Source organism: Anopheles arabiensis, chromosome 2 (assembly GCF_016920715.1).
Source record: "Anopheles arabiensis isolate DONGOLA chromosome 2, AaraD3, whole genome shotgun sequence".
NCBI classification, from domain to species: domain Eukaryota; kingdom Metazoa; phylum Arthropoda; class Insecta; order Diptera; family Culicidae; genus Anopheles; species Anopheles arabiensis.
Window position 1 is genome coordinate 12,925,563 of NC_053517.1, and position 15,273 is coordinate 12,940,835.

Genomic DNA, 15,273 nt, shown 5'->3' on the forward strand with positions numbered 1-15,273 from the left:
CTAGCTAGACATCGTCTCGTACCTCAGCGGAGTGCAAGACGGTAAACAAACAAAGCGTGACACTTATCCGGTCACTCGGGGGTGAAAATACCGACAGTGTGGTGTAACGTGCAGCTCCGCTTCAGAACCGGGTGAGTGAGTAACAAGTGAGCAACAAGTGAGCTGGTAGTCGCATAGCCGCAACGATCGTCCCGAAACGGAGCGTAGCTCGATGGTGCAAAGGCAAACCCACGAAAACCCAAGCAAATGCTTTGGATGGATGCGGTTTTTTTTGTTCCTTTTCGAAAGCGAAAACACCAAGAACGCGGCTAAGGGAAAAGCTTACGGTTGTCGTGTGCAAACGCGAAAACTAGTTTCCATGCTGGTGCTGGTTGCAGCGAGTGACGCGCGAAGGCGCCGGTCCATTTGGCAAGGCCAGGCACAGTCGATGATCTTTTGACGCGGTTGTTGCTGCGTTGTCCTTCGGATGAAATGTGTGCCAAGGAAATTTGAATGTTGTTGACTTGTTTGCCGAACCGTAATATGATTGAGCGTGTTGGAACACCTCAACAGCACACTCTCAAAACCGTTAGGCAGGAGGCGTGGTGTTTGGCGTACGTGTGGAAGCTTGTTTTCGGTTCCAAAAAAAAAGGATCTGTGACGACCTTCGGTTCCGTTGTTCGATTCGATCGGATCAAATTGACATAAGCGACGAGCCTACTGTTCGTAGAGCTGAGAGTGATGATTACGAAGAGTCAAACGCCCAAAAGGAGTCAAAACTCGCGACTCACGATCGGTGTTTTTTTGTGACCGCGAATTCTGTGACCACCGCGCGAATTCAGTGCATCGTAGTACCCCCTGTATCGCAACGCATCTTGATATCTGCAGCCGCCCGCCGGCACATATGCGGTTGCGTGCGATGTGAGTTCGGTTGCGGCAAATGTTATGCACCACGAAGCAGCCCTGGTGGTGAGCGGCTTTTGATGCAATGATTATAATCATCGATCGTCGTTGCGCTTGTTTGTGGAGTGGAACGGTCGGCATGCAATCGTTTTGTTCGACATGGAAAATCGGTGGCTCCGCTGACATCGGATGGGCGGTCCGTTATCACAATCGATGGTAAAACATGATCAATTATCCACAGGCGGGAGATGTTGTAATCTTGTATTATGGTGTTTTGGTGAATGGATGTCTTCCAACGAGGTGCTATGGAATGGATTGTTTTTTCGGGAATAGTTCCCAAAAGCAGCAATATTTGTAGATACATCGTTTAAAGATGTTCTAATTGGCATTTAAATTAAAATATTAAATTAAAGGTAAATTCACAATCAAATCATCGTTGCGAGTAAAAAAGAGGCTTTAAAAATAGATATAAAAGATGCCTGTAATAAGGATTTCATTGAATGTATAATCTGCAGAGTATATGAACGATCAATGTCTAATGATGATGGTGAATTACACTCGCCGTAAGAAAAAGATCTTCCTGGGGATGAAACAGCAGGTGCTAATTGGATAATTAGACAGCACCCAAAAGCCGGCTATTATTTCACCTAAAACGACACATTATCGTATCGGCGCGAGTTACTCCCACACCGCACCACAACCAGTCATTAGGCAAACCAAACAAACCGCGTCACGCCGTGGTAACCGTTTTATGACCTTTAATCAGCAGCCGGTCTGTGCTATGCTCATACATACCGTTCCACGCCCGCGAGCATCGTACCGTACCGGCCAAACCAGTTCGCGCAGCTGACCGCGCAAACTGGTGATGCGCACGTGCGCTTTGCTGTGATATCACACACCGGAGTGGGGGAGAAAGTAATTGCTTTTCAATTTAAACTGTTGTGTGTGTGCCGGCGTGTGTTTGCTGAATTTGTTTCTTTCATTTGCTTTTACTTTCAATTTCGGGTCAGTGGGTGAGCTGTGATGCAATTTTTGGGCAAATATACATTCTTTTACATGTGCGTATATGTAGGGCGTTATGCTGAAATCAAAAACAAGAAGGCTGTAAACCACCAATTGCACATGTTTACTTAGTTGCAAAGCGGTTTTTTGTGTGTGTGTGTGTGTGTGTGTGTGTGTGTGTGTGTGTGTAAGTTATGTTTTAACATCTTAACATTAGCGCTCACTAAAGCAACACTTACTACTAGAACCTATTGCGCCTTTTCGCTCCACATGGACCAGTGGGATAGTTTAATAGCGAAGTTTGACATTGCAACCACTTAGCTACCACCAGCAAAGTGTGAGTGAATGCAGGTTGGTGTCTTACGATCCCAACAACACCTCCAACCCACCCATTACCCGCCCGCGAAGGTAAACGACTCTTGCTTTGGAAAAGCACTTGCTCTTGAACGATTGCCGCTCACTGTATGGCGGAGACATACACATACAAAACCGTGTCGGTATTGCCTCATCGCATTACAGCTGGCTGTTGCATAAGTGTGGCCGCTGCATAAAACCTTCTTCTCGCTTGTATCTGCCCACAGTGTAGTGGGGCGGGCGAATTCGCATTGAAGGTCTGCACAGTGTTGCAGCTTCCGTGCCGAAGCACTTGACCGGTCGATTATGCACCTCGCAAGAGGTTAATTCTAAGCGCGACAAGCGCTTATGTAAAGGAAGCTTATCAGTTGCTGCCTATTGAACAACAATTGCTAGTAGTGGCGGTGCTACTGCTGCTAAGTCGTCTCATGCTTCTGCATAACCTTTCTTTGAAGGTTAAAGCGTGGCTTTTCTTATTACGCATACCCCACCCCGGGTTCAGTTGCCCGCGGGGAGGGAACACATTAGAGAAAGAAGTGCCATTTCAGTTGGCGTATAAACAGGTTCACATGTTCACACTGGCAATGTTGCCTTATGTTGCGTTAGGCCAGCTAATGCTGTTTGTTTGAGCAGTTTTTGTTGCGCGAATAGCTTCAGTGGATTGTTTTGCTCCCCCGTGCCAAGGTCTTAATTTCCATTTGGACATTTTTAATGCGATGACAAGCGGTTTTAAAAGAGAAACCCTGCTTCTCATTATAGTTCATTAACCATCTAATGAGTTAAAAACAGCATCAAAATGCGAACAAAAACCTAATTCCAAACAGCTTCTAATCAAATCGTTCTGCGTCATTTCAGCACCAAACATGAGATGCTCTAGGTGGCCCCTGTTACCCCTGCTGCTGGTGCTGACCGTTCAGCAGTGTGCCGGCCAGCGGGAAGTGTTTCGGCTGTTCGCGAACTGTCGCTACGGCAAGCCCAACTTTGATCCGTGCATCAAGAAAGCGTTCAACGCGCTACGACCATGGTTTAAGACAGGTAGGAGGCGGCGGCGCAACGTTTTACAACGATCTTCTTCACCCTGTTTTGATTTTTAACACGCGGCTGGGGCTCTCTCTCTCTCTCTTCAAGGTTTGCCCGAGTTTAACGTGGCCCCGTTCGATCCTCACCGGGCCGAATTCATCGAGCAGCGGCGGGGCGATCTCGGCGGGCTGGGTGGCTACCGGTTGCTGCTGTCCAACGTGTCCGAGTACGGCTGGATGCAGTCGGAGGTGACCAAGTACCGGACCGAGCCGAAGCACGACCGCATCGTGTACTCGCAGTTCTTCCCGGAGAAATCGCTCGACGGCGGCTACGACTTCCAGTCGAAGATTCTCGGCCTGCCGCGCCATACGCGGGGCGTGTGGAATCTGACGCTGTACAACTACAGCCAGACGACGACGGTGACGCGCATCGGTGGGCCAGGGGGGCTGCTGAAGGTGCGGGTCGAGATCGACAAGATCGGCGACATGAAGCTGCACATCTCCGACCTGTTTCATGGGGCGAAAATTATCGGTAAGCGCGGGCTCCGGAGCCTTCCCGTTTTGTGATCGTTATCTAGCGGTTTTCTCCACTCTTCGAATTCCGTAGAATCAATTGCCGACTTCTTCATCAACACGATGTGGCAACCGAGCTTCCCGTTCATCAAGCCCCTGATCAACGATCTCGTCAGCGTCGCCTTTACGGACATCTTCAACGAATCGTTCCGGTACTTCCCACTGGATCAGGTGATACGAAGCTAAGACAGGGGAATGCAACCATCACACGCCGCCATTTCGTCCTGCATGGCGAATATCCGAATGTGATAAGCTTTACTTTGTAAAAATAAAACAACTTTTCTACTTGTACGTTTGGTAATAATAAAAAAAAACAAAAACAAAACGCTCCGTGGGTTAAGAGAGCTACAACTGTCAAACAAAAAGTAGGAAAATCCCAACAAGCTTTTTCTTATGGTGAGGTATCTTCAACACATACACGTATAGTTTAACTTTATTGTCAAGTATGTACATCAACATCAAGACGATCACTAAGCGGTCGCAAATCTGGGCATTTGCTTCGGACTACTGCGAAGGGGGGAGGGGGCGGTTCTGAACGATCATTCTCGTTTGACTGTCTCTGTCTGCTTTATTAGTTGTACTGCGTGGGGAACATTCGCCGGGAGGGGTGTGGGTGGGACATCTGAGATATATTTGCTTATTGTCAATTGAACCTGATTAAGTAACTTCCTCGTGACCAGATACACACACACACACAGACACGGACATAAATACACACCTTCACATCGACATTGGCTACACTAGGGCCCTAAACTTCTGCACTGTACAACGAATGTAAATACCCAATTCCGTGTCGTTGATGTCGTATATTGTTGGTTGGTTTTGCTTCCTAGAAAGTGTAAATCCACTAACAGATAGGAGTGAACATCACGCCACTTTTGGTAGCAATAAACTAGCGACTAGCGAGTAAAACAAATCACTCAGAGTGTGAGTACTGTGTGCCATTGTTTGTTGACATTTCTTTGTATAACTAATCTTCTTAAGTACTGCATGTGAGCTGTGACGGGTTCCTTCGCGAAAATAAGGACATTCAGATAATAAATTAACTCCTCCTTTTTTCTTTCATTTGCTAGCAGTGCGCCTTGTGGACACAATATCACTAGAACAACGATCCGCTTAACCTACTGATTCCCTCCCGTGTACACATAATATTAGCCCGCCGGGCTAAAGTTGCGCGAGTTTAAACGCTTTAAGTATACAACATGCAAGGTACGTGCAGCTAGACCGTGCCCGTACAAACCTTTCGGTCATTTGTCTAGAAAAAACGTAAAAAACAGTTAAAGACAAATAGAAACATCTTACTTGACCGGTTTTGGGTTCGGTTAAAGCTTTCGTCGTAAGTGTCGCAGTATTGCACCGAACACCTATGATGCAACTCTAGGGATGTGTACGTGCGCTACTACAGCAAACCCACTACAACGGGTCCACTACAGAGGCGGGGACATTCCTAGAGAATGTGACAAGCGTTCGAGTGCACTTTGTGTCGTCCGTTCTGGCCGTGGGTGGCGTACGCTGTGGCCGCTGCCGCCGGGCAGCACTTGTGCTCTTTCGGGTGTTGAAAGCTCATGCTCTGCGGTACCTTGCCGGCAACCGGCTCGCAACCGTGACAGTGCCGCGGGGCCAGATGGGCATGCAGCTCGCAGACGGGTGCACCAGGACCGGCACCCGCCGCCCCCGGCAAACCACTGCCGGACGGGCCCGGTTGCCCTGCGCCCAAATGGGACGAAGGAACGGCCTGCGATCGGCTGCAGTAGTCGGGCACAAGCCCACAAGCACACCCGGGTGAACATGAAACGGGAAAGTAAAGGTTAAGTGTATAGAGTGCGTTACAGGCGGTGGTGGTGGTGGTGGTGGTGGAAGCGGTGTCGCTAGTGCTCGCGTCCACTACGGACCTACTGCTACCGAGAGTGCAACTGTTCGACTGGCAGATGTTGCCGTCCGACCGGGAACCGGGCGGATTGACGAAGCACATGCCGGGCAGGTCCGCGTCGTAGATTTCCTGCACCATCTGGTCGAGCTTTTCCAGCGCCTTCGTTTGCTGCTGCTTCACCGCGTCCAGCTTGGCTTTGCGGGCCTTCGCTTTGTGCTCGCACGGTGCGGCCGGTCCGTGCTCGACGGTTTGTGCTTTCGCCAGGATGCCCTTGCTGGAATGAGAGGGAAGGTTTCCGTGTGGAGTAGGATGGAAACGGTCGAATGAAGGGACAACACTCACGGCTTTTTCGGTACTTCCTGCAGTAACGCTTTGCTTGCTCCGGACAGCAGCTCGTGATCCTTATCCATGAACTGGAAAAGTGTAAACGATCTCGTTCATTCTTCCCCATCAAACTAACATTCCATCAACAACAAAATGACTCACCTGCGCCTGGTAGCAGGACTTTGATTTCGTGCGAAACTGTGCCGGCGGGCTGAACGGACAGGGCGACGGCGTGGAGGCCGAGTACAGCGTGTTGCTGATCGAGTTGCGGTGCTGCAGATCCTCCAGGAACTCCTCCGTATCGTTCACCAGTGAGCCGAACACGTCCGACACGCTGTGCATGAACGCGTGCCCGGTCGAGTTGGATCGATTCTCGCGACCGCGCGGCCCGAACGCGTGCAGCTTGACCGGCGAGTTGGCGATGCTGCGCCGCGCCACATCCTCGAACGTGACCGGCGAGTAGACGCGCCGATCCTCGAGCCCGGCCGAGCTGAGTCCGCCGAGCGACTGTTTGTGGGCCGGCTGCGAGAACATGCAGGACGGAATGCTGACCCGCCGATCCTTGCCCGGGTCGTACTCGATCGCGGGCGTTTTAATTTCCTCGTCCAGCAGCTGCAGCGGGGGCCGGTTCTCGCGATAGTCCAGCCAGTACGTCTTCATCGTGCCCTTGCCCTTGACGTCGATCTCGCCCCGCTCGCTGACGCGATAGTTCGCCGACAGCAGATGCTTGGTCGACTCCGATATGTGTATTCGCATCGCCTGGCTGGTGGACTCCATGCGGGATGCCGTGTTGACGGAGTCGCCGAACAGGCAGTACCGGGGCATCTTCAGCCCGACGATACCGGCCACCACGGCGCCCGAGTGTACACCGACCCGTATACGAAGATGAGTTCCTGCGGAGTAGATAGGTAGCAGAATGTCGGATATGAACGTTTGGAGATGTCAACGCACACACAGTACTTACCTGTGGAAGGATCCTTCAAATCCGTTATTGCCTCGATCATATCCAAGGCCATATCACAGACTTTTTCGGCGTGGTTCTGCTCCTTGGCGGGAGCGCCCGACACGACCATGTACGCGTCGCCGATCGTTTCAACCTGCAAGCAATGCAGTGGATCAGCACAGTCCACATACAAACCATCCTCCAAAACCTACCTTGTAGACATTGTTCCGCTCGGTCAGCGTGTCGAAGATCGAGTACATCGCGTTCAGCATCGAGACCACCTCCATCGGCGTGATGCGGGAACAGATCTCGGTGAACGTGACCACATCGGAGAACAGGATCGAGACGCTGTTGAACATCTCGCAGGTGTCGATCGGGTTCTCGCCCCGCCGCAACCGGTCCGCCACCTGCTTCGGGATCATCTGGTACAGCAGCTCATCCGTGCGACGCATCTCCTCGTCCAGCTTGCGCATCGATTCTTCCAGCTTTTTCGACTTTTGCTGCTCCTGGTCGAGGGCCAGCTTGAGCTCGACCGATTGCTGCGTACCGGCGAGCATGAGATCACTGCAGAGAGAGAGCGATTGGATTAGAACTCGGTAGCTCAACACGGAACCAAGGATGAGTAGGTCCTACCGGCTAAAGTCGTGCATTGACAGATCGTTGATGTACAGCCCGGTGCTGATGAGCGAGGTCAGCTTGGGCATGACGGGCGTACCGAGGAACATGATCATGTACCAGTTCTCCATGTAGATCATCTGGCCCTTGAGCCGCAGGCGCCGCTCCACCTCCTCCTCCTCTTCCTCCTCCGACAGGACGAGCTCGGTTTTGCGCTGGTTTTCGGGGCGCTTCTTCACCGACTGTACCGTAACCAGCTCGAAGATGTTGTTGGTGCGGTTGAGTATCTGATGAGGAGACAATTATGCTACATTAAAGTCCGAAGCATTGACCGAATGAGTGGGTCTATGTTACCGTTTGGAACTTAAATGCTATCAGCGGCCGACGCAGCTCGAACCAATCGGTGATCTTCTTCGACAGCAAATCGGGCAGGATTACCATGAGCGAGTTGCCTATACTGCGGACCACCATATCTGACCTGCACCGTGAATGGATGTAGTGCGTGCCGCGAAAGAGAGAGAAAGAAAGAGAGAGAGAGAGAGACACACAACAAAATAACGCATTAAACACGCTTTATTGCGCCACCGATGTCTGTGAAAGGGCCTGCCGCATTGCCCGAACCACCCGACTCACCCGAACACGATGCAGAAGGGGAATATCTCGAACAGTACCGAGGCGCTAATGGGCAGGTGCTTCTCTTCGCGCGTCATCGCCAGGGTGGCCAGCGAGAAGGCCCGGTTGTCGAACGTCAGCTGAAACGTGTAGTGATTCGTTTCGCCCAGCAGGTCCGATTTGACCAGCTCGATTTGCATATCTTTATGGTAGAAGTGGCGCGCCACCTGTGTGTGCCAAAGACGCGAAGACGTTTGGGGGAAGGTGAATTGATGTTCGGTGTGCAGAAACATTGTGTACGTACCTCCCTAATTTGGCCCATTGTGTAGTAAACGAAGCCCTTGCGCTTGGTCCGATAGTGGAGCGTCAGGCCGTGGCGCGTCTCATTCTCGCAGATGAAGCTGGGCGCACGCATCAGCGGGTAGGAGAACTTGAGATACTCGTGCAAATTATCCAGCCCATTCAGAAAGTCGCGCATGTGGCGGCCCAGCACGGACAGCACTCGATCGTACCCGTACTGGCTGACAAAGTTGACGAAGTACACGCCCATCTGGTCCATGAAGTCACGCTCCGATATACCGAGAATCTGAGAACCAGAGGAGCAAACCAACAAACCATGGGAAGGAAATTAAAGTCCATTTTCGCGAGGCCCACACCGTTACGTTTCGCTACGTTACTTCTTGCGCTTTCGTCGCCAGCACGTTGAGCAGATTCTCGTCGTAGTCATCGTGGACGCTGAACGAGGGCGACGAGATGCCCGTCTGCCGGCGGATGTCATCCCACTTGTCCTCCCCGTAGACGGCCTTCACGTATTCGGACAGGTTCTCGAGCAGCAGCCCGTACATAGTCGCACCGTGGCACCGGTAGCGTCCGGACGCATCCGACGCGACCGCCGACGGTCGTCACGTACTAGTGGACGCTCCCTCGCCTCGCCGGTGGTGCGTTTGCCCTCTGCGCACGGGTTGCTCCTACCCACTGGCTGCCAAACGGAAGAGAGAGAGAGAGAGAGAGAGAAAAGGAAAAACGATTTGAAAAATGCATAAACCTGTCAGTGAGTGTGCGCTGACGTCAATTGATTTATTTGTATTTTTATCCCCGCTCGTTTAGCCAAATTGGGGGATCAGTCCGTGCAGCCAGTGCAGGTTGTCTTTTCCTCCTCCCAAGCCAACGCTCGTCCATTATTGTTCTAACCGTTCCGTGCCATTCCATCGCAAAACCTCGCTTACTTTGTGGCCAATGCTGTGCCCGGAGGATAGCGATAGAGTTTTCCCGGCTTGGAGGCGAACTCGTGCCGAGATATATTTACTTTGGTTTCACACTTCAAAATACCACCACACAGCTTTCGCACGAAGTTTGTGCCATTCACCGCCGGTCGAAGTCGTGCTATTGGATTGGATGGGTTGCAATATTATCTCTAGCAAATCCACTACGGCTAATTGAAAATACGCCATGAAGCGGTGTGGGAAGGTGACGCTAGTGCGCTTCCGCTTTGTGTCATTATACCGATTGAGTCGTAGGAATCATTAAAAGTCCCAAGAATGCGGGGTGATGGTGGAAAATTAAATAAAGCTTCTAAGCAAGGGCAACAGTGCACTGTGCTGAGGTTCGAGAGGATCAGGAAACTTTATTTAGCTCCCCATAAAATCGAGGAAGTAATGCAGATGCAAAGTAATTCAATATGAGGACCCAACCCGGTTTTTGAATAGCTTTTAATTTATATAACTTGATCAGCTTCTTTAAAGCACCACTTGAGCGGGTTTCCTGTAGTTATAAAACAAATGGTAACAACAATGTATGCGATCTTCCTTAACTAAATTCAAACACGCTACAGGTGTTGAGCTTCCTGCCACAGCCCAGCCTTGCTCGGTCGTTCCGTTACTGAAGCAAGTTCAAATAAATCATAATGTTTGAATAAATTAATAAATTAGATAAGCATGAATGAAGTTACCACGCAAAGTTTAAACAAATCCAAACCCACTTTCTACACCAACAAATTACAATCACAAACTTCTGCTACCACACCGCTGCTGCTGTTTCAATTTCCACACCACAGTGCGTCTCTTATCATCTATACGCCTCTACGCGCCTCTACACCGCCGGCAAACCGATCGTTCCGTTACGGCAAAAGTTTAATAAAGTGCTCGCCCGGGTCCTTCGAAAGCGCAGTACGGGTGGCTCGAGAAAAAATTTCCCAAACTGAATGAATAATAAACGAACCCAACGAACCCAGCGTGCCGGATAACGGATCCGGCTCGGGACGAGCGACAAACCCCAAAAGCATGGAGCACCGTGGATGTCAGTACCGTGCTGTGGCAAAACTGGCAAACACGGAATGTCGCACAGATCATTTACGGGTGCTTTTGTGTTGTGTGTGTGCTTGTATCTGTGTTTGTGCGCGCTTATTCACAGCATTCTTCAAACGTGTTTATTGTTTCGCTTTTCTCGCTGCTGGAATCTTTATGCGCGAAGCCTTCCGCCAGACTCCGAAAAGCATCAGCGCGCTCCGGCTTTCTCTTCACGGTTGCGTCCAAATGTCCACCATTTCAAATGATTGTCCCGGGTCGCCGGCATCGGGTTTCGGGGAAGCTTGGCACTCCGCGCGATTCTTTGCTGTTGATGTCCATTTGTCGTGAGTTGATTGCTCCGCATCCGCGGGAGAAGCAGGACCAGCGGCTCGTGCAAATCCCTTCAATTTCTATTAATCCTCACGGCACCGGGAGGAAAAACCGCTTTGCAAACAGTTGTGAAATCGTTCCGGACATATTTTCCTCTAATTCATTTACCGCCAATGTCCCCGCGCGCACCAAACCGCACTGGCAATGGGAAGCGCTGGCAAACAATGGAAAGCGCGTGATAATGGGCGGACAGCGCCGGATCTCGTACCGGACTGGATCGAGGGAAAGTCACAAAAGACCGCGCCGTGGCGATTAGTGCGCGATTATGGAATGTTTTTGGCGAGCGAAATGGATTTCCGGTGACGGTGATTACGATTGTCTACATTTAGGCGCTTTTCGGTTTTCGAGTTCGCTTCGGTTCGGACGAGAGGCGTCACAATAAATGTGTTGCAAATTCCGGGAAAAAAACATCGCAACCAGAATAGAAAGGCACACTTTAGGCGGGAGAAAGTTTAAATTGTTCCGCGAAAGGATGAAGGATTTTGAAACATTTGAAATAATTTGCTCGGTGTGCACGCTCGCAAAGTGTAACACCCTGTGCCGGAAGCTCGTCACACCGGCCGAATGGAAACGTGGTGCTGCTGTCTTCTCATTAAAATTGTCACTTCCTCCGCAACGAAGCAAACAACACGCGGAGCAAAAGTTCTGTGCGCAAGTGGAGCGCGAAAAGGACAAGCAAAAAAGGGGGAAAAGATTAATGGACGATTTCTCGATGAATGATTGTCCCACGGGGCGAGCATACCGGTGGAGCATCGTGGACGCCGGTCTTTGACTCGTGGACGTCTCGTGACTGTTGGGTGACAATTGAACGTACAGCTTCATTTGCTGGAACTTATAGCCATTTTTTTGTGTCTGTCTGTGTTAGTTTCTTTTGTTCTTTCTTGCCACCCTCTGAAATGACAGTTTATTTTTCACTTTGTTGTAGCAAAGTTTTATTAAACAACTTTTTTCTTTCACTCCTTTTAATTACTGTTGGAAAGGTAAATGTTCTTGCTTTTCCGGTGGATTCAATTTTCACCTTAAATCGTTACAGTCTCTGACCCTCTTATACATGTTGCAAGTTTTATGCATTCGGCAGCAAACTTTCGCACAAAAACCGATCCCAAATAATTAAAACATCTATTTAATAAACGAAGAATGGCAATGGAAGGCTGAAACTTTCCCCCCTACACGCTCGAATAAGGTGGCGCAATTTTGTCATTTCTCTGTCCAGAGTGTCTTGCCTTTTGAATAGGTCAAACTTTGTTGCCCCAAACTAGGTCAGGAAAGACACATAATAGATATTCCACCGTAACACACATCCTCCTTTTCAGCTGCTGTCAGGGAAGATAAAACTTTGCACGCAAGATAAACAGACAGCCCTCGCACACAAAGGCGCACGGACAGTTTAGCTTCCTTTGCGTTTGGGATTGACCAATCTGCACTCCAAAGCATCATCGGCTTTTCCTGACCACTCGGCTCCTGTCTGATCCACAGCGAAAGACAAACAAATGATGACACTTGTGCCACTCGAACCCGAATGCTCCCTATCACCACCCTTTGCACGCACCATAAAGCTTCATAGCAAAAGCTAATTTTGATTACCAGGAATCGGGAAGAAAAGATTCCCGTCTCCGGGCAGAAAGAAAATGTTTGTGGAAGTGAGGCAAAACTTTCAATTTCCCAAGTGCACACCCTACCCCAACCGGTCCCCGGGCTGTGTCTCGGGCACTGGGAGGGGGAATGTTGATTCAGGACGACATCCTATCATTCCGATCACAAATACCCGCAAACGCGTTACCATCGTTATCGTTTCCACACAATCCGGTGGCAGGGGGTTTTCCTTCATTGCCTTTGTGATTTTTCTTGAGCGCAAATAAAGGCCTCTAGCTGCCTCTTCGCTCACGGCTCGCCCCCATTCTTCACCGTTGGAGCTCCTATTTGCATTCGCTTTTTTGTCGCCTTTTCCCCCCCTCTCTCTCTCGTCCTTCCCTTTGATGACCGTGGGGTGAGATAGCGTTAATTAATTCCGATTGCTGCACTTGAAGAACGAAAGACGCGATGCTGCCGCAAGCAATTTGGGCTGGTGTGCGGCAAACCGGTCGGCAGGAAATAATTAGCAATTGCGTAATTTAAAGCACCAAAATGGTGCAAGCACGTGGCCGAAGTGGGCCCCCTGCCACTAATGAACTGGAAAGGCATACACCGAAATAAATGATGATAACATTATCGTCGCGCAAAGTTTCCCAGCCTCCCCCACGTGTGCCTCCCGTTTGGCTGTTGGGGAGGGACGAACTGTGCCACGCTTTGTTACTCGCCAGGGTAGATCGTAAAAGCAAGCTGACTTTCAGCCCCCGAAGGCCGAAGGGAACCCAGTGTTTGGCAAACGTCCAGATTGGCCTCCATTCAGGGGGGGCGGTAATGTTTCCCTGCCCTACCGAGAAGCGAAATAATTTGATTTGGATTAAGATTTATGGTGCTGTCGGGGTGAATAGCTTCACCAATTTCCCGCTGACCAGCTGACTGTAGCGCTGGTGCTGCTGCTGCTGTTGGTGGTAGTGATGATGGTGGAATGTAATTTTGCAGCGCAATAAGAAACCGAGCCATCGAGAGCACATGCCGTCGGGTCACAAAACTGTGCAGCCTGCAGTACCTACCCTTCATGGCATGGCATGTTGTGCTTTATGTGTGTATGTGTTGTATTGGCATTCGATCGAATTACCTTGCTGGAGGGTAGGATGCTGGACACGGCTAAGATGAATGGTGGTGTAACGAATTGGTTCCTTCCAAGTAAATTCTTCAGCTGCGTCCGGCTGCAGTGGAGAACTACTTACAGCTAATCATTTTGAACGTACGTTTGAGTTGAGAACCGCTCGGGGGCATTTTTCTTCTTACTCAATACAATAAAAAATACACCAGCACGGATGAATGAATGATAAATGAAAGTAAGGTATGTGCAGCGCCGGCGTACGCTGGAACCGTTGTGGAGAAGCAGAAATTGGAAGAAATTTAATTTTCGCAACGCAGAAAAGATTGCCTGTCGATCATAGTAAACGGGGCCATTTGTTGGTCCATATTAGGCGTGATGGGGAGAGTTTGGGAAAGGAGTCACTTTCAAAAGAGCGAAGAATGATAAGCTTCCCACGTGGCCAAGGTTGGAGTCTGATATAGTCCTTCCTAAAGTTTTACTTTCTCTTTAATAAATTTGTTCGCTGTTAGTGACCCACTGCACTTGAGACTCGTTTTCGTTCCTTTTGCGCAAGACTGTACGCAAAGCTTGCGGCAAAAGTTTACGTTAAGTGTAAGTATCACATTGGCCATGACTATTACATGGTCATGCTGCACAACTTTCCGGCGCACGCTGGTTTAGTGCCGTGTACTGTAATTAATTGCAGACATAGGAAGCAGACAGTCAACTTCCAGTAGCAAGTCCACTAACGGATGCACATCGAAACATGCACGAAACTAGCAGCAAAGAGAGAGAGAGAGACAGTGAGAGCGTGAGAACCATAGAGCGTTTGGCTCATAAAGACAGCCCAAATTTGGCGCCAAACGATCCGCACGTCCTCCCCCACCGGACTGATGCACGAAACGCAGAAGGGTGCCCGAAGAAGAAGGACCATCGACACCAAGGACGGCCAGGGGCAACCGCACCCCTAGCTGGGACCAGGACTGTGACGGTGTGCAGTTGGTATGAAACGCATTTCTGTGCCGCCCATTTAACCATTAAATCTAGTGGCAATCGGCCAGCCAGTGGCCACCACTTGCTTGCCTGCCAGCCTGCCTACCAGCCTGCTGCCCATTACGCATCACCGTGACCACCGTGGCCGGACGTATAGGTAATAAAATTGGTTTTATAACGCTTTATGATCACACATTATCGCCATTTAAGCGCACGCTCGACCCGAAGGAATTTATTTTCATACGTGTGACAATCGGTTGCTTTTGTAGCTTTGTTGTGTTCGTTTAGTTTTTGGGGTTTGGCCGTGTTCTGCCTTCACTTGTTAGCTTGAGTGAGGTTTACGTTTGTTTTCTTTTTTGTGCCACGTACCACGCGTACGGCTGGTGAACGTCAGCAAAACTTTTTGTCACTGTTTCGCAATCGTAGCTACGTGACCTGGGGCTGTCGTCCTCGGGGGGTATTGGTGCGGGAGTGGTTGCTAAAATAAATAAATACTAATACGAAATAATAAACGTAGTGCCAACCGTGCAGTTTCGGAGTCGATGGAATCCGATGCAAATTTGGTTGCTGCGTTTGTCTTGATGGCATTTGGGTTGCGCACGCGCTTGCCTTGCATTGCGCCGGTTGATGTCCTTGTAAGATGATGGCGTTTTGGTGGACAAATCTGCAGTACAGCCTCGCGCGCTTATTTATAGATGGAGCGTTTACTAATGGCTCCTTTTTTGGGTTTGATTTATATTAAG

At 49.9% G+C, this 15,273-nt stretch overlaps 2 protein-coding genes across 7 annotated transcripts in view; one reads left to right on the forward strand and one right to left on the reverse strand.

Annotated features, from left to right (window-relative positions):
• Positions 1-4,888, forward strand: LOC120895809. The gene is made up of 4 exons (XM_040299466.1): positions 1-131; positions 3,094-3,273; positions 3,367-3,789; positions 3,865-4,888. Exons 2-4 carry the CDS (start codon positions 3,102-3,104, stop codon positions 4,014-4,016), a joined length of 747 nt encoding a protein of 248 aa, XP_040155400.1. The 5' UTR covers positions 1-131; positions 3,094-3,101; the 3' UTR covers positions 4,017-4,888.
• Positions 4,222-15,273, reverse strand: part of LOC120895808 (soluble guanylate cyclase 88E) — a 26,033-nt gene continuing 14,981 nt past the window's right edge. For 3 of the 6 annotated variants that reach the window (XM_040299464.1, XM_040299462.1, XM_040299461.1), the window contains 10 exons: positions 8,872-9,173; positions 8,499-8,780; positions 8,216-8,421; positions 7,937-8,060; positions 7,601-7,869; positions 7,180-7,531; positions 6,989-7,121; positions 6,187-6,917; positions 6,043-6,113; positions 4,222-5,974 (listed from right to left, as the gene is read on the reverse strand). In XM_040299464.1, coding sequence (XP_040155398.1) covers positions 5,278-5,974; positions 6,043-6,113; positions 6,187-6,917; positions 6,989-7,121; positions 7,180-7,531; positions 7,601-7,869; positions 7,937-8,060; positions 8,216-8,421; positions 8,499-8,780; positions 8,872-9,039 — 3,033 coding nt within the window. In that variant the 5' untranslated portion in view covers positions 9,040-9,173 and the 3' untranslated portion in view covers positions 4,222-5,277. The remainder of the gene's footprint in view (positions 5,975-6,042; positions 6,114-6,186; positions 6,918-6,988; positions 7,122-7,179; positions 7,532-7,600; positions 7,870-7,936; positions 8,061-8,215; positions 8,422-8,498; positions 8,781-8,871; positions 9,174-15,273) is intronic. The other 3 variants (XR_005738378.1, XM_040299465.1, XM_040299463.1) reach the window with 3 other exon arrangements.

Coding starts and splice junctions, on each gene's coding strand:
- LOC120895809 (XM_040299466.1), top strand. CDS start 3,102: ATGAGATGCTCTAGGTGGCCCCTGTTACCCCTGCTGCTGGTGCTGACC. Junction 3,274..3,366: donor ACGACCATGGTTTAAGACAG/GTAGGAGGCGGC, acceptor TCTCTCTTCAAG/GTTTGCCCGAGTTTAACGTG. Junction 3,790..3,864: donor TCATGGGGCGAAAATTATCG/GTAAGCGCGGGC, acceptor CGAATTCCGTAG/AATCAATTGCCGACTTCTTC.